The 23,370-nt window shown below is 37.6% G+C and overlaps 1 protein-coding gene across 4 annotated transcripts in view; it reads left to right on the top strand.

The window, feature by feature from the left end:
• The window catches only part of ryr3 (ryanodine receptor 3), a 107,800-nt gene that overhangs the window by 60,095 nt on the left and 24,335 nt on the right, over positions 1 to 23,370 (top strand). For all 4 annotated transcript variants that reach the window (XM_073856074.1, XM_073856072.1, XM_073856073.1 and 1 more), the window contains 32 exons: positions 1,528 to 1,801; positions 2,778 to 2,892; positions 3,821 to 3,953; positions 6,936 to 7,039; positions 7,227 to 7,362; positions 8,324 to 8,507; positions 8,674 to 8,782; positions 9,159 to 9,279; positions 11,944 to 12,113; positions 12,403 to 12,624; positions 12,785 to 12,874; positions 15,408 to 15,548; positions 15,710 to 15,873; positions 15,972 to 16,050; positions 16,171 to 16,260; positions 17,522 to 17,659; positions 17,826 to 17,885; positions 17,980 to 18,055; positions 18,146 to 18,269; positions 18,380 to 18,495; positions 18,590 to 18,657; positions 18,746 to 18,867; positions 18,970 to 19,019; positions 19,103 to 19,163; positions 19,241 to 19,479; positions 21,306 to 21,387; positions 21,480 to 21,610; positions 21,758 to 22,075; positions 22,166 to 22,406; positions 22,554 to 22,641; positions 22,733 to 22,825; positions 23,056 to 23,226. In XM_073856074.1, the coding sequence (XP_073712175.1) occupies positions 1,528 to 1,801; positions 2,778 to 2,892; positions 3,821 to 3,953; positions 6,936 to 7,039; positions 7,227 to 7,362; positions 8,324 to 8,507; positions 8,674 to 8,782; positions 9,159 to 9,279; positions 11,944 to 12,113; positions 12,403 to 12,624; positions 12,785 to 12,874; positions 15,408 to 15,548; positions 15,710 to 15,873; positions 15,972 to 16,050; positions 16,171 to 16,260; positions 17,522 to 17,659; positions 17,826 to 17,885; positions 17,980 to 18,055; positions 18,146 to 18,269; positions 18,380 to 18,495; positions 18,590 to 18,657; positions 18,746 to 18,867; positions 18,970 to 19,019; positions 19,103 to 19,163; positions 19,241 to 19,479; positions 21,306 to 21,387; positions 21,480 to 21,610; positions 21,758 to 22,075; positions 22,166 to 22,406; positions 22,554 to 22,641; positions 22,733 to 22,825; positions 23,056 to 23,226 (4,310 nt within the window). The remainder of the gene's footprint in view (positions 1 to 1,527; positions 1,802 to 2,777; positions 2,893 to 3,820; positions 3,954 to 6,935; positions 7,040 to 7,226; positions 7,363 to 8,323; positions 8,508 to 8,673; positions 8,783 to 9,158; positions 9,280 to 11,943; positions 12,114 to 12,402; positions 12,625 to 12,784; positions 12,875 to 15,407; positions 15,549 to 15,709; positions 15,874 to 15,971; positions 16,051 to 16,170; positions 16,261 to 17,521; positions 17,660 to 17,825; positions 17,886 to 17,979; positions 18,056 to 18,145; positions 18,270 to 18,379; positions 18,496 to 18,589; positions 18,658 to 18,745; positions 18,868 to 18,969; positions 19,020 to 19,102; positions 19,164 to 19,240; positions 19,480 to 21,305; positions 21,388 to 21,479; positions 21,611 to 21,757; positions 22,076 to 22,165; positions 22,407 to 22,553; positions 22,642 to 22,732; positions 22,826 to 23,055; positions 23,227 to 23,370) is intronic.

Raw genomic sequence — 23,370 nt, 5'->3', positions numbered from 1 at the left:
GGTTGAAAAACCCCCTAGGAGAAAAAACCCCCGGACTTTTTAGCCGGGGAAGTAAAAAAATATATATTGCAAGACTTCAGAATAAGCATGGCGGACGATATGCAGTAAGAAAATTCAATGATAGTGTTTGGAATGATTTTCACAGAAAATTCAAGGGAATAAAAGAAAAGGGTTTGAGTGAAGTCGTGGAGACAGAGGGAACCTGGTCCATCTCTGCTATCCACATCAACTTCACTTTTTGCTGTGCCACGATTGGTTCCGTTTACCATCATCTCGCTTTCTGATTGGACATCGTTTCGTTTTACATGATAATCTCAAGAGCATGCGCGCGTTTGTCCTCAGGGTTCCCCCCACACATCAGGATTTCTGATTATAAATATTAAACCTGTTCAATACTTACGATTCGCGATCGGGGTGGCTCCGACGTTCTTCTGATCAGGTTTGGACACTCTTAAAGGTCCTGTTCTTTCCATGTTTTTAAAGCTTTGATTGTGTTTACAGTGCGCAATATAACATGTGTTCATGTTTCACGTGTAAAAAAACGCGGTATTTTTCACACAATTTACTTTTCTGTATACTGCTGTTTTCAGTGTCCTCAAAACAAGCTGATGTCTTCCTTGTTCTGTGAAGCTCCACCTTCAGAAAACGTGTCGAGTTCTGATTGTCTAGTTTGTTTAGTGTGTTGTGATTCGATAGCAGCTTAGCTTGCCATTAGCTTAGCTGGCGACTGACGTATTCTTGTGGGCGGAGTTTAGTAAAAAAACTGTTCTAGTGACGTCATTAAAACAGGAAGTAGCTGTAGTCCAAACCGGCCGTTCGCTGTAGGCTTTGAAAAGCGAATTCTGTTAAAGAAAATATATTGCCTGGCTTGAACTTTCAGCTTTAGCATTTTACAGGTATTATTTATGCTAAAGAATGTGACCTTTAACACACCTCACACCAAGGGAAAATCTGATAAGATAATCTGTAAAACCATCAAGATAATCAGGACATATCTAGGATTGTCAGAGGGAGGGAAATCAGCCAAACTATGTCTGATTATCTTTTGGTGTGTACCCAGCATTACTTGTCATCAGAACAGGTTGCTTTATCACATCTGATCAGTAAAACTATTGTTTTACAATTAAATGGAGCCAAGACACGTTGCAAATGAGATTTTAAGGGTAATAGATAAGTAAGGTGCCAGGGAGATGGGTATGCACATTAAAATGAATGTACTGTAATTTGCAGATGCTGGATAAAAGTGTCAGTGTGGTGCTCTTTCTTAATGAGAGTATGTGATTAGAACAGCTATTCTGAGAACCGCATGCAGTAGCGATATGTGAATAGAAAATATTAATAGGCGTAACTACATACTCTAATGGTTTTAACATACAGTACCGGGCATAGGCTAGAGGATAGCTTTTAGAAATGTCTTCATGTAAGATGTGTTGAATTTATCATTTGGTAATGATCTCCAACAATGCTGGTCTGTTAAATTGCTGGTATAAATATCTCTAAATCTTACATTATCTTTTCTGTCTCCAGCCAATCTGAAAGAGCTGATATCACAGACTATGGTCACCTGGGCACAGGAATGCAAAATCCAAGACCCGGCACTAGTTCGCAGCATGTTCAGTCTTTTAAGAAGGCAGTATGATGGCATTGGTGAACTGCTCAGGGCTTTGAGGAAGAGCTACACCATCAGTGCAAAGTCTGTAGGGGACGCGATTAACCTGCTAGCCTCACTGGGACAGATTCGATCACTGCTCAGCGTCCGCATGGGGGAAGAGGAAGGCCAGCTCATGATTGACGGCTTGGGGTAAGGCCATGTCTCTCATGACATCCTTCATTCGTCTGAAAAATTAATTTCCATGATGGTCAACTGTAGGCTTTGGGTTTAGGTTTATGCTGGTTAGGTCTTGTTTGGTGCTGGTGAAGTCAGGCCACAACATGTGGGTGATTCTCACGAAATCCAGACTTAGAAGGTTTCCAGCATCAGATTTTTTTTAAAAGCCCTTGAAGCCAATTTTTTTTAGATTATCATTATCAAAAATTATCATTAACGCAACATGATATTACATTAAATAAATGCATTTACAAACTCATGTTTCGGTAATGAGAACTAGGTCTAGGTCTAGGTAATATGACAAACAAAATTTAAACTGTAAGAACTGCTTACCCTGTAGCCATCTTGAGTGTCACAGTCAATTATGTCCCTTCCAACAATTTTTTTTGAAAATGTTAGTTCATTGAGGGCTTAAACAATGATTGAAAATTGTTGCGGAGGATGAGAAAATTTCCTGGACACATTTATATTCTTTATTATAGTCTCTACATTTACTAATGATCACCAAATACCACATGTTTCTTTACTGTAAATGTTTATAGTATAACATGCACTGAAGCTTTTTATTTTTTATATTTTTTAATTATACATTTTCCATGTCAAAGAACCCGAATCCAGTCATGGACAAATTGCGGTAATGAAAATATTCCCCTTAAATGTGGAAAAAACAACAAAATTGGTTTGTATGATGTCATTTGATATCATGTGCAAAATAGTACGTGAAGAGATGTTTGTAACTGTATGCTACTTATTTTGATACTCTTACTTTGTATTTACTTTTTTGATCAAAATGTTTCATGACACCTCATAAGTCTAATTTCGCGAGAATCACCAATTTGCTTGTAACCAACAATGTTGTGTTTTAGCATTTTTTAATATATCGCCTTCAGTTTTTATCCAATTGCATTTCACATCCTGTAAAGTGTTACTCATTCACTCCCACTCCCAGGGACATCATGAACAACAAAGTGTTTTACCAGCATCCAAATCTGATGCGTGTTCTTGGCATGCATGAGACAGTGATGGAGGTCATGGTCAATGTACTGGGAGGAGACAAGAATAAGGTATGTTTTTCTTCAGGATAAACTCTTCTTATTTCACTATTTAACTCTAGTTTAAAGATCCACAACCAATCCGCAGCAAATATCATGACCATGACTCACTTGGACATCTGAGCATTCAAATCCTCTTAACCAAATTGCTTTAAAGGAAACAGGATATCTGTACTGGAATGCTGGTATCACTCAGGCAGATACAGTGCCGGCAGTACACTACTTCAGGCTCCCACAGAATCTGCCGAATATTTTTTTTGCCTTTCCTGCCGAAATGTATTCATTGGAACTATCACCATTAGCCAAATTAGCCAAAAATTATTAAAAAAAAATTTTGTGATGGGGATTTCAAATTTGTGAAAGACATGAATTTAAACTCTGCAGTGCTTTCTGTAATTTAGATTTAGTGTGAGGCTGCCCACGCACAACAGCTTAAACCTTGCCCCAGGGGTGACAAAAAGGCCAAAGCTAAGACAAGAAGAGGTGTTGCTTCTCATGCCAGTCCTTTTTGGGGTTTGTAACGAGTCTGGGCTATGAATTAATACCACTGACTATGCCAAACATGAAGTATCTGTTTGGTGGGTGGGGTGGAGGGGGTATCCCAGGGTACACCACAGAGTCTCTTATTTCTGCTTGGCAGCCTTATTACAGAGGTCTCATGTTGAGGTATTTATGGTGACCAGATACTCCCAAGTCATTTGTCCTCTTCAAACCAAGTACAAAACATATTTGCTTGTATTTGTGGTGGAGCCTAGCGTCTCAGATTTCAGTCTGGATTAGCAGTCTGGTGTGGTGTTTTGATGTCTTAAGTGTGTTACATGACGTGCATACATTTAGTCACCGTGCAGGACACACAGGCAAAAAGATTCATTAAGAGTGTGAAGGAAATGATCTACCATCTGCGCAGAGAGGTGAAATGAATGCTGTTTTTAAATCTCAGGAGATTGCCTTCCCCAAAATGGTGGCCAGCTGTTGCCGTTTCCTCTGCTACTTCTGTCGCATCAGCCGTCAGAATCAGAAGGCCATGTTTGACCACCTGAGCTACCTCCTTGAAAACAGCAGCGTGGGGCTGGGTAACCAAACACACACACGTACACAGTGTTGTTCAGGAATGCAGGTCAGGCAGAGCTGAATCACAAGGAGACGTTTTGACTGTGAATAATAGCTCTTGCAGCCAGGAGCTCCTGACACTGCAAGAGTCCCTTTCTATAACAGCACATTAATGAGCAGCAGAGAGCCTAATAGTTCTTATCAACCTTAAAGCAAGAACAAATCAGATAAAGATCATTCTGTGAACCAAAGCGTCTCTCGGGTCTTGGTGTCTTAGTTCGAAGCAGCAATTTCACAGCTGTGGAGTTTTACATTACGTAATCTTAATTTAATGTTATTTAGATAATAGCTGTATGTTAGAAATCAAATTTTTTTATTTCAGTAATACAAGCTCCCAGACTGGGTACAGAATCTGAACTAGACTATAATTAAATATGCAGAAAATGTGTAAGCATTATATTTAGCAACTGTTTATATGGCACATACAGTATACAGTCTTTTTAAGTGTATATACGATTTTACAAATTTAAAATTATTTGTATAAAAGTCTACTATATTTCCTAAAACATACATTATCATTTCTAAAACATTATCATTTCTTGATAAACATATTCTGATAGCCTTAAAGGGATAGTTCACCTAAAAATAAAAATTATGTTATCATTTACTCCCCCTCATGTTGTACTAAACCTGTATGAGTTTTTATTTTATTTTGGTTAACACAAAAGATAGTATTTTGACAAATGATGGTAAGCACACAGCTGCCGTAACTATTGACTTCCATAGTAGGAAAACAAATTTTATGGAAGTATTGTGATAAATGAGGAAGAAGATGTTTTGATAAATTATGGTAAGCACACAGCTGCCGTAACCATAGACTTCCATAGTAGGAAAACAAATTATGGAAGTATTTTGATAAATGATAAAGAAGACATTTTGATAAATAATGGCAAGCACATTGCTGCCGTAACCATTGACTTGCATAGTAGGAAAACAAATATTATGGAAGTATTGTGATAAATGATAAAGATGATGTTTTGATAAATGATGGCAAGCACACAGCTGCCGTAACCATTGACTTCCATAGTAGGAACACAAATATTATGGAAGTATTGTGATAAATGAGGAAGAAGATGTTTTGATAAATGATGGCAAGCACACAGCTGCCGTAAACATTGACTTCCATAGTAGGAACACAAATATTATGGAAGTATTTTGATAAATGATGAAGAAGATGTTTTGATAAATGATGGTAAGCACACAGCTGCCGTAACCATTGACTTTCATAGTAGGAAAACAAATATTATGGAAGTATTGTAATAAATGATAAAGAAGATGTTTTGGTAAATGATGGTAAGCACACAGCTGCCATAACCATTGACTTCCATAGTAGGAAACACAAATATTATGGAAGTATTTTGATAAATGATAAAGAAGATGTTTTGATAAATGATGGCAAGCACACAGCTGCCGTAACTATTGACTTCCATAGTAGGAAAACAAATATTATGGAAGTATTGTGATAAATGATGGAGAAGATGTTTTGATAAATGACGGTAAGCACACAGCTGCCATAACCATTGACTTTCATAGTAGGAAAACAAATATTATGGAAGTATTGTGATAAATGATGGAGAAGATGTTTTGATAAATGATGGCAAGCACACAGCTGCTGTAACCACTGACTTCCATAGTAGGAAAACAAATATTATGGGAGCATTTTGATAAATGATAAAGAAGATATTTTGATAAATGATGGCAAGCACACAGCTGCCGTAACTATTGACTTCCATAGTAGGAAAACAAATGTAATGGAAGTATTGTGATAAATGATAAAGAAGATATTTTGATAAATGATGGTAAGCACACAGCTGACGGTTCCCATAGTAGGAAAACAAATGTAATGGAAGTATTGTGATAAATGATAAAGAAGATATTTTGATAAATGATGGCAAGCACACAGCTGCCATAACCATTGACTTCCATAGTAGGAAACACAAATATTATGGAAGTATTTTGATAAATGATAAAGAAGATGTTTTGATAAATGATGGCAAGCACACAGCTGCCGTAACCATTGACTTCCATAGTAGGAAAACAAATATTATGGAAGTATTGTGATAAATGATGGAGAAGATGTTTTGATAAATGACGGTAAGCACACAGCTGCCATAACCATTGACTTTCATAGTAGGAAAACAAATATTATGGAAGTATTGTGATAAATGATGGAGAAGATGTTTTGATAAATGATGGTAAGCACACAGCTGCCATAACCATTGACTTTCATAGTAGGAAAACAAATATTATGGAAGTATTGTGATAAATGATGGAGAAGATGTTTTGATAAATGATGGTAAGCGCACAGCTGCCGTAACTATTGACTTCCATAGTAGGAAAACAAATTTTATGGAAGTATTGTGATAAATGATTGTAAGCACACAGTTTTTGTTTTTCCTACTATGGAAGTCAATGGTTACAATCAGCTGTGTGCTTATCATTATTTTTTTAAAATATCTTATTTTGTGTACATCAGATAAAAGAAATTTATACAGAATTAGAACAACATGAGGATGGGAAAATTATGACAGAATTTTCACTTTTGGTTGAGTGAAATTACCCTTAGGTGGTGGTAAACCTGTATCTATTTCTTTATTTTGTTGAACACAAAAACATGTATTTTGATAAATGATGGTAACCACACAATTGATGGTAGCCATTGACTTCCATAGCATTTGTTTTTCCTACTATGGAATTCAATAGGTACCATCAACTCTGTGTTGACTATCAATGTTCAAAATATCTTCTTTTGTGTTCAACAGAATTAAGAAACTCAACCACAACATCTGGGTGAGTAAATTATGACAGAAATTTCATTTTTGGGTGAACTATCCCTTTAAGGAAACCTGCACAATGTTATTCTTTCAGTGTTTGAGGAAAGACTGCCATCTGATGGTGAATGAGCATCTCTCCTAGGCATATCTAAGTAATTTTATTTTTCCCAGCCTGCCCAGCTATGAGAGGTTCCACACCACTGGACGTGGCTGCTGCCTCTGTGATGGACAACAACAGCCTGGCACTGGCACTAGAGGAACCTGATCTGGAGAAGGTAATGTTTTATGTTTATATCTACTATAATAATGTTTTATGTTTATATCTACTATAATAATGTTTTATGTTTTAACTACTATGATGACAAGAAAGTCTCATTTGAAACAAAACACCTGGAGTAAGAAGACCACAACTATGCTAATCAACATTACTGTAAAATTATATATCAAACACTGTCTTTTCAGGTGGTGACATATCTGGCTGGCTGTGGGTTACAGAATTGCCCAATGCTCATAGCAAAAGGATACCCAGACATTGGATGGAACCCAATAGAGGGAGAACGCTATTTGTCTTTTCTCCGCTTTGCTGTCTTTGTGAATGGTTGGTAAAAGCTAACACATCTTAAAAGGACATTCCACTTTTTTGAAAATATGCCCTAGAGTTAAACATTTGATTCTTACCGTTTTGGAATCAATTCAGCTGATCTCCGGGTCTGGCACTAGCACTTTTAGCATAGCTTAGCACAATCCATTGAATTTGATTAGACCGTTTAGCATCGCGCTAAAAAAATAACCAAAGAGTTTCGATATTTTTACTCTCAAACTGGCGTAATAATCAAGGACTTTGCTGCTGTAACATGGCTGCAGCAGGCGTAGTGATATTATGCACTGCCTGAAAATAGTCCCCTTAGTATCTTTCAATAGCAGGGCACTATTTTTGTACACTGCGTAATATCACTACGCCTGCTGGATTGTGCTAAGCTATGCTAAAAGTGATACCGCCAGACACAGAGATCAGCTAAATGGATTCCAAAATGGTAAGAATCAAATATTTAACTCTAGGTGAGCTGGAAAATGAGCATATTTAAAAAAAATGGAATGTCCCTTTAAAGGAATAGTTCACCCAAAAACTCTCATGTTGTTACAAACCTTTATATATTTTTTCATTACTTAAAATCTTCCCTCGTGTTCATCAGAACAAAAATATATACAGGTTTGTAACAACGAGAGTGTATGAAATGAGAGTGAGCAAATAATGACAAAATATTTTTATTTTTGGGTGAACTGTCCCTCTAAGATTTTCTGATTTTCTTACTTTTAATATGTATATAATTGCATTGCATAATTTTAAGTATTTCACTATACATTATACGCTATATAACATAGTGGTTATGGTTATGTACATGACAAATAAAATGTGAACTTAAAACATTTTCCAGTAATAACTGTTTTTGATTACTTGTTTTCTTTCATCTTGGTTGACGGAGGGCAACTCCATCTGCAATTTTTCAGACTTCAGATGTGAACTTTTGTTTCTGTTTGTGTGTGATTTCACTTCTCAGGTGAAAGTGTTGAGGAGAACGCTAATGTAGTTGTAAAGCTTTTGATCAGGCGCCCGGAGTGCTTTGGACCTGCTCTTAGAGGAGAGGGAGGACAAGGTTTATTAGCTGCCATGAAGGAGGCCATTAAGATTTCCGAAGATCCAGCTTTAGACCTACCCAACTTACCTGAGGGGGTCACACCCACGTAAGACTATTTTTATCGAGATTATTTTGGTCCTATGAAAAGTTAGCCAAGCATCCTACGTTTTATTAAGTTTTTGTCTGAAATGTCTTTTCACGCTGTGCTTTGACCTCGTGAACGAGTGAGCATGATTTAAAAAAGCCATTCTGCTGTTTGTTTTGTTTGACAGGGTAGGACAGGATGAAGAAGAGGAGGAGGTCGCACATATGGGCAACTCTATTATGTCTTTCTACTCGGCTCTCATTGATCTTCTGGGACGCTGTGCACCTGAGATGCATGTGAGTGCTATTTTTACTGTTCGATTTTATCAATGTGCAAAGTCTGTGACCGAGCTGAAGATAAATCTACTACTTCCTTGAACAAAACTGTAAGTGTATATTGTGCTGGTGTCACCAGCAGGGTTCTTAACTAGCTTACCCAGCAATATTTTTATTTTTCCCTGACGATGGTTGACCAGCTTCATCATTTGCTGTTGCTTCATCAGTTTTGCTGGTGAAGTAAATAAATAAAATAAATGTATTATTATTATAAGAGACAATTCACCGGTTTAAGCGGAAAATCATGCAGTAAATTTTTTAGATGGTCTTTTAGATGTCATTGTCTGTGTATGATTATAAGGAAATTACTTTAATTACCAAAATATTTTTTTTACAGCTAATAAACAAAGGCAAAGGTGAAGCATTGCGTATCCGTGCCATTCTGCGTTCTTTGGTGCCCACTAAAGATCTGGTTGGAATCATCAGTATTCCACTCAAAATGCCTGTCTTGAATAAAGGTTTGTAGGATTTAAGGGCTAATTCATACTTCCTCAGGGAGTGGAAGTCTTGATGATATAAATTTCACTGATCATTTTGTTGATTAAAGATGTTTTGGCTGGTCAGAGTGCGTTAAAGGTGCAGTGTGTACATTTTAGCGGCATCTAGTGGTGAGGAAACTACGGTAGCAGCCACCGGAAAAAACATGTCATCGGCGGAGACAACTTACAGGGTTTCCGCGGGGTTGTAAAAGGTAGTAAAAGGTAGTAAATTAAATTATGCCAAATTAAGGCCAGTAAAAAGTAGTAAAAAGTAGTAAGCGTCATCTGACGAGGTAGTAAATTTTCGATTGCCTTTTGTAATGTTATGATGCCTGGAAATTAGTTCAATTCACCCGCATATCTGGGCAAATAATCAAAGATCTTTCGTCTCTGGGATGTGATCAAAGCCTGGAGTGGAGCCAAATCACGTTCCTCTCTCCGCAGTAAGCGTTCTGTAATCACTACGGACCGGATCCACTCCGGGTTTTCTGACTGTATCACGTTAAGCTGAGGTAAAAGTTTATTTTAGCTAGCATGGTCAAACTTATAATGCAGGAAGGCTCCGATGTTTTGAAGATCGATAAAGGTGTAAAAGGTTTAGCGAAATGATGAAGATTGGCAAGGCTTTCAATTCGTGGGCTAAGAAAACCAAACAGGTAATTGCGTGTCTTTGCACAGTATGACTAACGTAAGGGGTCCTGTATTTTGGGGGTAAATGATTTCTCACGTTACTGATCATCCGCGGCACGCTTTTTAATGCTATGCTGATATAGCCAGTGGCTGGTACAACGGGTTTGTGTTTAACTCGTGGGTAAACTTCATGTGGCGCCACAACAACCAAAAGGCAGATGACATCCAAATCCCTTGAGAGCGATTGACGAGGAATCATAAGAGGAGACTGCTTCCGAAATGCTCTCGCGCGACTTTGATGTCATCCACCTGTCGGTTCTTGCAGTTGCATTTGCGTGTGGTCACAAAAACGTAACATTTGTACATATATTTAAGCACAGCAGTTTTAAAACAAGTGACAAGCCATTCAAACACAAACAACAGTGCGTCCGCTGTTTCTGTTTCAGAGGAGCACGCTAGCCGCGCATTCGATTCTCATTGAGCATGTGTTGTACGTATTTTTGCCGCTTTATTGACCTTAAATAACACATATGCCTCAAAAATCCCGTCTTTGCAAATATCCTCATATAAACACGACCATTTAGGTCTTAAGAGAAAGTAATCAGCAGAAACATTGCGCACAAACTAGCACATCAGCGCTGCCTCTATTGTAACATAATAATTTGTTGATAAAGTACAGTCATTCAATTTACAACTGTCACTATGGTTACAGACATCCTGTGCGAGTTCTACACGAGTTTGACTCGAGTTACTCGTTCAGGGTTTATATTCATACACATAACCTACTGTATTAGAGCTGTGACTGTAAGCTGTTGTGTGAACAGAACAGACCCTGGATTATTTGTTTATGTGTACTGAATAACATGATATGAAAAAGTTGTATTTGTTCACATTAGTAAATGCATTATATAACATAAACAAACAATGAAAAATATAGAGTATATAATCATTAATTAATTCTTGTTTATGTCATTACAGTAATTGACGGTGGTTCATGGTGCATTCACTAATGTTAACAATTTCAACTTTGATTAAAAAATTATTAGTAAATGCTAAAATAAATACATTTACAATTAATAAATAATTAATAAAAGATTAATTAAAGGTGGTGATATTCATGTTTTCTTTTTATACAGTATAGTGAGTTATTTAGCTGTTTCGCCTTAATCTGAAATGCCCTGCAAACTAAAGCTAGCTATATGCCACATGAGACTTCAATATGGAATTTATGGCAAAAAAATCTCCCCTTAAAATGCTATTGGTCTCGCCTACATAAAGTGTTAGGTAAAGGAATATGACTTGGCCTGAAAAATATTTCAGTCAAAAGAATTTTTTTCACTTTAATTTTTTTTTGTATGTTATATATGTCAAAATCTGTGTAAATAATAGAAAGGTCGCTGATTAACACTTGCAATTCAGTGTGGTGATGGTTTTAAAAAATATTCTGAAGGTAGTAAAAAAGGTAGTAAAAAGTAGTAAATTTAACTCAAGGATTTCTGTATAAACCCTGACTTAGTAAAAAAAGTTTGTCGGTTAAGGGCTTCTGTAGAAACATGGCGGCACAAAATCGCGTCTTCCACGTAAGGGGACCCTCGTTGTATGTAGATAAAAAAAGTCTCATTCTAAGGTAATAAAAACATAATGGTTCATTATAAAAAGGTCTTTATACACCCCTGATAATATAGTTTTGTATATTATTTTGCATTTCTGTCAAGAGATTCTTTTAAAAATTACACACTGCACCTTTAAATGGTAAAAACTAATTTTGAGTGTGGTTTAGATGACAAGCTTTATTTCAATGCACGCACATTTGTTCATCAAGCCTAAAGGTTAAACAAGTTTGCCCGTTGCATAAATTAAACTTAAGGAATCATTTCCCATAACCCATTACAATGTGCCAATGATTTATGAGTGCTATTACCAGTTCAATTGTCATCTTTATCTTACAGCACGCCTCTTGTTCTGTAGTCATTAGTTTTAATGTCTTTTTGTTTTACTCATTTATCTGCTTAGATGGAAGTGTAACGGAGCCGGACATGAATGCTAGCTTCTGTCCGGAGCACAAGGCACCCATGGTGCTTTTCCTGGACCGTGTCTATGGTATTGATGACCAAAGCTTCTTGCTGCACTTGTTGGAGGTGGGCTTCCTGCCAGACCTGCGAGCATCAGCCTCAATGGACACGGTAGGGAACTCTGCAGAGCAGAAAAGAAATCACAGTCATAAATGTATCATGCCTTGTTTTGATATTTGAGAGTATTGCATTTCTTATTATCTCATGCATTACTTATTAGTACTTTTTGTAATATAAGCAGCATGTTTTTGCTCACACAGGGCACAGGTTTTTAATTAAAAACATTGATGATCATCAATAATTATATGATAATATCTTATACATTTACATTTGTTCTGTTTATTGTTAAATGTGAACATGGTGAATTTATGTTTAGTCCTACTGTTTTTATGTCCACCAGGAGGTGCTCAGAACCACAGAGACGGCGCTGGCCATGAACAGGTACATAGGCTCAGCCGTGCTCCCTCTACTGACACGCTGTGCTCATCTGTTCGCTCACACAGAGCACTATGCAACTCTCATTGACTCTACGCTGCATACCATCTATCGTCTATCTAAGGGCCGATCGCTCACCAAGGCCCAGAGAGATTCTATTGAGGAATGTTTGCTGGCCATCTGCACGTAAGAGCCTCCCATGACCACCTTTTAAAAGATTTTTAAGAGATTGGGATTGGTGAAAACCCATACTTATATATAAATTTGATTTAGAAAATACCTGGTTATAGATGGCTGGTGTGAACTGTAGGATAGTGTCATCTGAAGTCATTTGCATTTTCTGCACGCATCTTCGACCATCAATGCTGCAACAACTTTTGCGTCGTCTGGTGTTTGATGTTCCACAGCTTTCAGAGTACTGCAAGATGCCCATTAAAGTGAGTTCACTTAAAAAAGTGGTCATCATCATTTTTGGATGAATTTCAGTGCCAGTAGAGAGAAGCAATGCACATTTCATTTTTCTGAAAGTATACTGTACATAGTTAAATTAAAGGATTAGTCCATTTTCTTAAAAAAAATCCAGATAATTTACTCATCACCATGCCATCCAAAATGTTGATGTCTTTTTTTGTTCAGTCAAGAAGAAATTATGTTTTTTGAGGAAACATCCAGGATTTTTCTCATTTCAATGGACTGTAATAGACCCCAACACGCAACAGCCTCAATGCAATTTAAAACCGCAGATTAAAAGGACTCCAAACAATCTCAAACGATGCACAAGGGTCTTATCCAGCGAAACGATTGTCATTTTTGGCTAGAAAAATAAAAAATATTCACTTTTAAACCACAACTTCTCGTCTTCCTCCAGTCGTGTGACATGCCAGCGCAACATCTCGTAATTACGTCATTACGTCAAGAGGTCACAGATGACGTATCGAAACTACGCACCAGTGTTTACAAGTGTGGAGAAAGAGGACCGTTCCGACGTTGTTGTATGTCGAATGATACTAATTAATGTCTTTGTGTCAGTTCATTGTTTAAAATGGTCCGGAAATGTGCGTTTCATATATGTAACACGTGACCTTTCCACGGCATTACGCAATTACGTGAGGAAGACGAGAAATTGTGGTTTAAAAGTGCATTTTTTTATTTTTCTTGCCAAAAATAACAATTGTTTCGCTAGATAAGACCCTTATGCCTCGTTTGGGATCGTTTAAAACTCAGTTGAAACTGCAATTTTAAACTGCATTGGAACTGTTAAGTGTTGGGGTCTATTGAAGTCCATTAAAATGAGAAAAATCCTGGAATGTTTTCTTCAAAAAACATAATTTCTTCTCGACTGAACAAAGAAAGACATCAACATTTTGGATGACATGGTGGTGAGTAAATTATCTGGATCTGGAAAATGGACTAATCCTTTAATACACATTTATTATGCCATGACCAAAAGAATAAAGCAAGTGTGTTTTTTTTGTGTGTTCTGCACATATTATATGGTTGGCAACATTATCCTTTTCTTTTATGCAAAGCATACACTGAATTATAATCATCAAGTATATTTATAATTTATACATTGTTCCCAGTGTTTTGACAGCTTTACACAAACACGCTTACACACACACACACGCACGCACGCACGCACGCACGCACGCACGCACACACACACACACACACACACACACACACACACACACACACACACACACACACTAACCCCAACCATCACAGAAACCCTTCTCCTACTTTACATTTTCAATAAACATCATTCTGTTTGATTTATAAGCTTGTTTCCTCATGGAAACATCAAAATGTCCCCACAAGGTAACAAAAACACTGGTATTCCCTACTGAAAAATCCAGCTAAAACCAGCATAAGCTGGTAGCTGGTTTTAGCTGGTTTTAGCTGGTTTAAGGTGGTTTACGCTGGTCCTCCTAGCCTGACAAAGCTGGTCATGCTGGTGGGCCAGCTGGAATTCCAGCATGACCAGCTAAGTCCAGCTAGACCAGCTTAAAATGCGACCAAAACACACCTAGACCAGCTTGCTACACCAGCAAAACCAGCTTCCTACACCAGCAAAACCAGCTAAAACCAAGCTGGGGACCAGCTAAAACCAGCTCACCAGCTTATGCTGGTCTTAGCTGGATTTTTCAGTAGGGTTCCTATCTTTGTGGGGACAATTGGTCCCCACAACGTGATAATTACCAGGCACACACACACATACACACACACACACACACACACACACACACACACACACACACACACACACACACACACACACACATTCTGGTTTCCATGTTTTGTGGGGACATTCCATAGACGTAATGCATTTTATACCATACAAACTGTATATTCTATTCCCCTAACCTACCCCATTCCCTAACCCCAACCATCACAGAAAACTTTCTGATACTTCACATTTTCAAAATACATCATTTTGTTTGATTTATAAGCTTGTTTCCTCATGGGGACGTCAAAATGTCCCCACAAGGTCACAAAAACACTGGTATTCCTATCTTTGTGGGGACAATTGGTCCCCACAACGTGATAATTACCAGGTACACACACACACACACACACACACACACACACACACACACACACACACACACACACACACACACACACACACACACACACACACACACACACAATTACACATCAGCTGGCTTATGCATTATCTGATGCAATTTTCAACATTAGTCCCCAGAGATCTGCCTACCCATGATACTTTGGTACAGCAGGAACATCTAAGCAAGTTACATAAATGTAATACATTCTTCACAATTCAGCACCCTGTCTCTCTGCTGGCAGCTGTCTCACCCATCATAATCACTCTGTCACAGAGTGGGTCAATCAGCAGATGGCTTGGCAGGCCAAACACCTTTGAAATATAACTGTGAAATCTGAGATATGAATATATTCTCAGTTTGGATGTATTTCCAAAACGATGTTTGTTTATTCCTGCAGCTTTTGACCAATCACTACGAGCAGAATTGGAAGTACTATTGTCTGCCAACAGGCCTGGGCAGCTCTGGTATGGCATCAGAGGAGGAGCTTCACCTCACCAAGAAACTCTTCTGGGGACTTTTTGATTCTCTCTCTCAGAAGGTACAACAGAGATCATTCATAACATACTACAGCACACATTTAATTTATTTAACCTTTAGAGGGATGCATATGTTTCCATAACCCATTTTTAAAGTGTTTAAGGTACATTGCACTGGTCCCAAAAATTCTCTCTCTTTTTGATTCTATTGTGCGTTTTGCAGAAATATGATGCTGATCTTTTTAAAATGGCATTGCCGTGTTTGAGTGCCATATCCGGTGCCATTCCACCTGACTATGTGGATTCCAGCCCAGGATCTACATTGGTTAAACAAGCCTCTGTGGATGGCCAAGGCAACTTTGACCCCCAGCCAATTAACACTGCTAAGTAAGTATCATTGAAACACTAGCCATCAAACTACTGTAGTATCCTTCTACTGGCCATTTCTACTAAACCTCATGGTATATTGTGATGTTTTTTGCCAGCATTTCCCTACCTGAAAAGTTAGATTACATTGCAAACAAGTATGCCGAGCATTCCCATGAGAAATGGTCCTCTGAGAAGGTAGGAATATTTTAAAACTTCTCCATTAATCTTATTAAGAGGTACTAGAGTTCAACATTTTCAGCTCATCTGTTGAGATAGACTAAGTGTAACTTCTTGTTTTATCTTGTGTGGCAATAGATTGCTCTTGGCTGGACTGTAGGAGATAAAATAGACGACAAAGCTAAAACTCACCCATATTTAAAACCATACAAGGAACTAAGTGAAAAGGTACCCACTTTCATACACATATTTAAGTATAATTTTTAGTAATGTATTTTTTAAACATATTACTTAAAAGCGTCATCAAAAAATGATATATGAGTTTGGTTCCAAAACGCAATCCATTTAGACTATTTTGGATAAAAACGTGTTTTCTATACCAAGAAAGTGACAAGATAAAAACCACAATTTTCTTTTACAAACATTTACATAGCATTTTTAGGTTATAATAACATTAAAAATTAAAATCCATAATTTGATTTTTAAAGATTTATTATAAAAACTTTTTTTTCACAAAATACAATAAATCCAAATCCAAGTTTTTTTAAAGCTGTAAATCTATTGAATCAATATATACATTTTCATTCTTCTTTGCCATGTTATTCATTTAGTTGACTAGTGGTATATACTAATTAAAAAATAAACATTAATGACATTAATTAAAACCCTTTGTCATATTAAGAACACTGTCATTGCTGCTGTCATCCTTGGGACGTTGTCGCTGAACTTTTTTGACAGCGATCAGCAGTAAAATGTTTTGGTTCTGCATGATTTTTGTTGATTTTTGTTGTTTTTCATAAGATTCCCTGAGGTCAATGTGTTAGCATGACAGAAGCTTAATGCTGTCGTGGGAACAAGCAACAGCCCGCATTTCCCTTCGCCCGAGTGCCTCTCACATAAATTATTCGATTTTGATGGCTTACGTTTCTTCTTCACCATAGAAAACCACCACAGGTTTATCAATGCCATCAAATTACTATTTTGTTTTTGATTGTTTGTTGATCACGAAGTAGACGAGGAAAACTAGGATTCCCGTGTATTCCAAGCGGCCCCATTATTGTTTACAATGCGTGGAATGCTGCGCTGTGATTGGTTAAGCGGATTTATTGCATTCTGCAGTGCAGGAGGACTGGCGTTTGTCGGTTTTTGGAAAAAGGAAGTAAAAACGGACAGAATAACACGACGGATATCGGATTTTACGTAAAATGAAGAATTTACTTTTTAATACTGACATAATACAATACTGATTTTGATTAAAAAATTAAAAAAAAAATTAAATGCTGTTTTTTTAAATGCCGTTTATCGTGTTTTGGAACCAAACTCTTCACATTTCTGTAAAATAGAATTTTTTTTTATTTACTTCAAAGTATGTGGGTAGATTTCTCTTTAAATTCAGGCATGCCCAATTCTGCAAAAATTCTAATTACGCTGCAGAGAATAAGTAGATGGACGTAGGTAAAAAGTACTACAAATCCATCACTTCATCTAGGAACGGGAAACATATTGTTACCCTGGGAAAGAGACTCTTAAGAGCATGTTGGCAATGGGATGGAACATCGAAAGGACCAAAGAAGGGGAAGCCATGATCCAGCAAAGAGAAACAGAAAAACAGAGCAAGTCCTCCGAGGTAACATCTATCAAATGTCGAAAAAGTAATATCACACTCGCAATCATGCAATTGTTATAAATATCAGCACAGCTGTGATGCAGTCTTGGGTTTGCATTTAGAGTTATATAAAGATTTTTAAATGTGTTATTTAGCACAGTGTAATGTCTCTCTTCCATTTTTAAAGGGAGAGTTTAAACCGGCCCCTCAGGATCTGGATAATGTTATTCTATCGAGAGAACTTCAGGCAAGTGTAAAATTATTTATCGCTACCTGTACATATTTCACATGATTTCTGTTGAACTCTTTGTTCATTGGAATCATTGCAATCATTGCAACAGGCGATGGTGGAAACGGTCGCAGAAAATTACCACAACATTTGGGCGAAGAAGAAGAAAATTGAACTTGACAGTAAAGGTGACACTTATCTCATGGAAAATGTCTTTGGGCTCAGTCCTTAACTGACAGCATCAGGGGCATTTGCATAATGTGTGTTTTCATTGACAGGAGGTGGAAGTCATCCACTGTTAGTGCCATATGACACACTGACGGCTAAGGAGAAGTACAGAGATAGAGAGAAGTCCCAGGAACTTTTCAAGTTTCTTCAGGTTAATGGATATGCCATCAGCAGGTACAAATACAACATTTCATACAAAATACTGTAAAACATAAAATCATATTACAAGTTTAACATTAATGTCTTTGTGCTATCAAACAAATACCGTATTTGCACATATGCAGAGGTCTGAAGGACATGGAGCAAGACTCCTCCTCTATGGAGAAGAGGATTGCCTACAAGTTCCTCAAAAGGCTCTTAAACTACGTTGATTCTGCGCAGGAGTTCATTGCTCATCTTGGTGAGTTGAAACAATGGTGAATGATGTAAACAGTTAAATATTAAGGAAGTCTCAAGTTGATGACCTTTCTGCTATGTTTTCATAACATTTGCAGAGGCTATGGCCACCAGTGGAAAAAACGACAAATCTCCCCACGATCAAGAGATCAAGTTCTTTGCTAAGGTAGGATTTCGTTGTAAAGGCAAAGACTTCTTATATACAGTACAGTACCATGTTGTATAGTTAATAATGAAGATCTTTTCCACCACAGATTCTGCTGCCTCTCATAGACCAATACTTCAAGAACCACTGCTTGTACTTTATGTCTTCCCCGAGTATAAACCTGAGTAGCAGTGGCTATGCCTCCAACAAAGAGAAGGAGATGATCACCAGGTACCGCCGTTCCAGAAATTTAGATTCGTGAATTTAAATCTGATGTCCTGCTTGTGCTATAGTCTCATACTAACTTAAATAATTTGTCTTATTGCTTCTTAGTCTATTCTGTAAGCTTGCAGCCCTCGTCAGACACAGGATTTCACTTTTTGGTGAGAATTTCTCAAAGTATTCAGATTCTTATAAATAGGGCTTCACCTCCATCTCACTGCTATAACACTGTCTGCTTGCACAGGAAGTGACTCTGCCACCATGGTGAGCTGCTTACACATCTTGTCACGCTCACTGGACTTCAGGTAATTGGGAAATTTCAGCTCTATGCACAACAGTTGACCTGAATACATGTTCTAAAAATCTGTCTGTGTTATTGTAGGACTGTGATGAAGTCTGGCTCAGAGCTGGTGAAGGCTGGCGTAAGGACATTCTTTGAGAATGCAGCAGAAGACCTGGAGAAGACTCTGGAGAACCTGAAGCTAGGGAAGCTGGGTCAGTCCCGCACTCAGATGAAGGGCGTCACTCAGATCATTGGCTACACGTCGGTGGCGCTGCTGCCCGTATTGACCGTTCTCTTCCAGCACATCACCCAGCATCAATTTGGAGCCGAACTGCTGTGTAAGTATAAGCGGCTCATGAAGTAATTGTATATTACTTTTAATAGCTCTTATGCATGTTTGTCATAATTCTGGTTGTATTAAATTTAGTGCTGGGCAAAGATTAATTGCGATTAATTGTATACAAAAAAATTGATTTTTTTGTATAATATATGTGTGTGCACTGTGTGTAATTATTAACTCATTCACTGCCATTGACGAGTTATCTCGTCAATTATGAGTTAATATTTAACTAATAAATATGCCTTTCTGGACGAATTTCAAAGTGAAAGTGTAATACCGCTTTCATCCACTAGATGGCGCCAAACCGAATTTATCAAAAACGGAAGTTAAAAAGATTTAATGATTTATTTTAACTGCCTTTATGTTTGATAGTCATTCTGAGTCTGATCTCTAACATAAATTCCTTTACAAAAACGCATTTTTTAAGCTTTTTGCTCAAAATGCTGTATTTTTGAAGAGAAATATCCATATTTCAGTGGTCAAATTAAGTGGAAAAAGTAAATATATAATGAAACGTTTTTTCCCCATTTTGTTTGTTTGTTTGTTTGTTTATTGCTTGTTTGAAAGCAGAGGGTGTGTTCTTTAATTTTATATAATTTGTATGTTTATAGAAGATAATTTTTCCTGCAAGGAATTTTGTGAAACTTTTGTTAAAATCACAAAAATGCAGGTGGGCAACTTTTCTCAAAAAGGCTGGCGGTGAATGAGTTAATCTTTGCCCAGCACTAATTAAATTCATATCTCAACATTTAAAGAGGGTTTTTTTTTGTTATATATGGGTGGAACCATCATTTTGTTGTGATTACTGTAAATCTGTAAAAAAAGCTGTTTAATTTGCACTGCTTTTACCAAAAATGTACACAATATCCAGTGTTACTCAATTTTATATGGGCAAGAACATTACAGTGAATATGCACTATATTGACCAGTTTTACTTTTTAATATTACATCTGTTGGTCTGTAACGCACCTGATAAATATTTAAAATCTTCTTGTCAATTATGCAGAATCCTTGTTTTGTAAATGATTCCTCATAGGGCTGTCACTATTATGAAATTTGGCTGACGGTTAATTGTCTACAGAATTGTGGCAATTGTGACGGTTATTTGACTGTTTTAGGACTTTGATGGTTATGACGATTAATTGTCTGTTTTATTGCTTTGACATTTAATTATCATACTTTTTTGGTTTGTTCATGAAATAATTTTCACACAATGTGATTACTTAAAAAAAAAAACTATTCCTTACAGATCCTTAAGAATAGCATCATTCACTTCCCTAAATGTGGAATTGCTGTTTTGGCAAAGTATGTTTGACCTGGCAGTGCATACTGCTTATCAAAGTTTTGCTGCATTTCTTTAAATGCATTGCATTTTTTCACTGTATTGAATAGCTTTGACATTGACACACTGTCAGTTAAGAAGCGCCATCACATTTCGGGTGATTCACATTTCGCATCTAAAACCGCGCGGAAAGCGCGACCGTTGGTTGGTTCTTGTCACATGACCTGCGGTGCGCTTGCGGCATTCTGAAAGTCGAGATGTTTTTAACTCGATGGGGTGCAGACGGGCCTGAAAAAAACTAGTATGTCGCTTCCATTATGATAGCGTATACCGCGCGTCTACATTTGAAATAACGACCTTGAGCGGGCAAAAGATGCGATATGTGAACTGCCCCTGATACGGTCTCGTTAATACAGGCGCTGCACCTCCCCCTTGTGTTTTTTAGAGAGATGTGCAATTATTGTGGTGATCTGAAATGGCCATTATTTAATCATTGTGACAGCCCTACTTCCTCAGAATAATTGAAGTTGTATTTGTTTCAGTGGATGACATTCAGCTCTCCTGTTATCGGATCCTGACCTCCCTCTACTCTCTAGGCACTGGCAAAAACATCTATGTGGAGAAGTAAATAACTTTACTGCTAAGTAAACTTTTTTGACTACGGCAGTACACATCTGTTAATTTTGAACTGAGATCACCCTGGTGGCATTTTACAGGCAGCTTCCAGTAATAGGTGAATGCTTGTCCACTTTGGTTGGAGCCATGCCTGTGGCCTTCCTAGAACCTCAGCTGAATATGCACAATCCCCAATCTGTCTTCAACACCAAAACTCCAAGAGAAAGAGCTAGTGAGTGTATTTGACATTAAATAAGCCCATTATAAATTCTATATAATGCTTTGCTTTATTAATAGTCTGATTGGCTCTAGTGACAGTGGTCACATTCATCTTTTCAAAGAAAACACACTTTAATTTGCTCTCCGAAACAATTTACAGTTTTGAGCATGCCAGACACCGTGGATGAGATGTGTCCTGAGATGCCCCATCTGGATGGCCTGATGAAGGACATCAATGACATAACCGAATCGGGTGCACGCTACACAGAGATGCCGCAGGTCATCGAGGTGATCCTACCCATGTTGTGCAACTACCTGTCATACTGGTGGGCGAAGGGCACGGAGAACTCCCCAAGTGATGTTTGTTGCTGCACGACTGTCACATCTGAGCATCTCAGCCTCATCCTGGGCAACATCCTCAAGATTTTAAATAACAACCTTGGTATTGATAATGCTCCCTGGATGAAAAGACTCGCAGGTCAGTTGATTTTTCTGTAATGTCATAAGTTGCTGACAACAAAGGGAATGCAATGCCCTCAAATTATTTTAAACTCTGCCCCCCTTATAGTCTTCACCCAGCCTATAATTAGCAAGGCTAGCCCAGACCTTCTGAGGACACACTTCCTACCGACGCTGGAGAAGTTGAAGAAGAAGACAGTAAAAGTAGTGGCTGAGGAGGAGCTGCTTCGGGCTGAAAGCAGAGCAGATACACAGGAAGCTGAACTCCAGATTCTGGATGAGTTTGCTGTTCTGTGCAGGGATCTGTATGCCTTTTATCCCATGCTCATTCGTTATGTGGACAACAACAGGTATTTACCTCATAACCTGCTAAATGATTTGGATGATTTGGATTTTGTTTGTTTAGGGAAAGAAAAGAAAAATACAGAGTTAAAACATAAGACAGAAGAGCTTTTCAAATACAGCTGTCTTTTTCATCAAATTTTTTTACAATCTAGGTGCAAATGGCTAAAGGAACCAGATTCAGATTCAAATGAACTTTTCAAAATGGTGTCAGACATTTTCATCCTTTGGTGTAAATCTCATGTAAGGTTTCTGCATAGCTTTAAAGAACAATTTCAGGATGTCTAAAAAATGTCGAGATTACAAAGCAATTTTTGTGTGTGTGTGTTCACAGAACTTTAAAAGAGAAGAGCAAAATTTTGTAGTGCAAAATGAAATCAACAACCTGGCATTTCTTACTGGAGATAGCAAGACTAAGATGTCGAAGGTAATTGCTGCATAAATAAATTGCCAACCTTTATACATGAGACCCAGACATACCTTTTACCCATTGATGCCAGACAGGAAATACTGTAAATCCTTATGGGGTTTTAACCAATCGACAAGTCCCATATTTCCTATATTTTTCTATTTTTTTACTCCTGGATCCTTTTTTGCTGGATTGTTCTTTCCTTAAAGTGCTATATTAATAACTACAATGTATTTCTTCACCTCCAGTCTGGAGGTCAGGACCAAGAGAGAAGAGGAAAAAAGAGAAGAGGAGAATTGTACTCCATCCAAACATCTCTTATTGTAGCAGCTCACAAGAAGATGCTCCCCATTGGCCTAAATATGTGCACTCCTGGAGACCAGGAGCTCATTTCCCTTGCCAAGATCCGCTACAGTCTGGTGAGTACATTTCTTGTTGTTTTAAAGCGATAATTTTTCAAGGAATGAAAAATCTTTGTCATTTACCCTCACATTGACTTTGACAGCAGATGAAAGTAGATGGAAACTACGGTAGAGACAGCCATGTTCACATCACTATTTACT

Source organism: Misgurnus anguillicaudatus, chromosome 18, assembly GCF_027580225.2.
Source record: "Misgurnus anguillicaudatus chromosome 18, ASM2758022v2, whole genome shotgun sequence".
In the NCBI taxonomy this organism is placed as follows: Eukaryota; Metazoa; Chordata; class Actinopteri; order Cypriniformes; family Cobitidae; genus Misgurnus; species Misgurnus anguillicaudatus.
The sequence above is the reverse complement of the archived record's forward strand: the minus strand, read 5'-3'. Positions and strand labels throughout refer to the sequence as shown.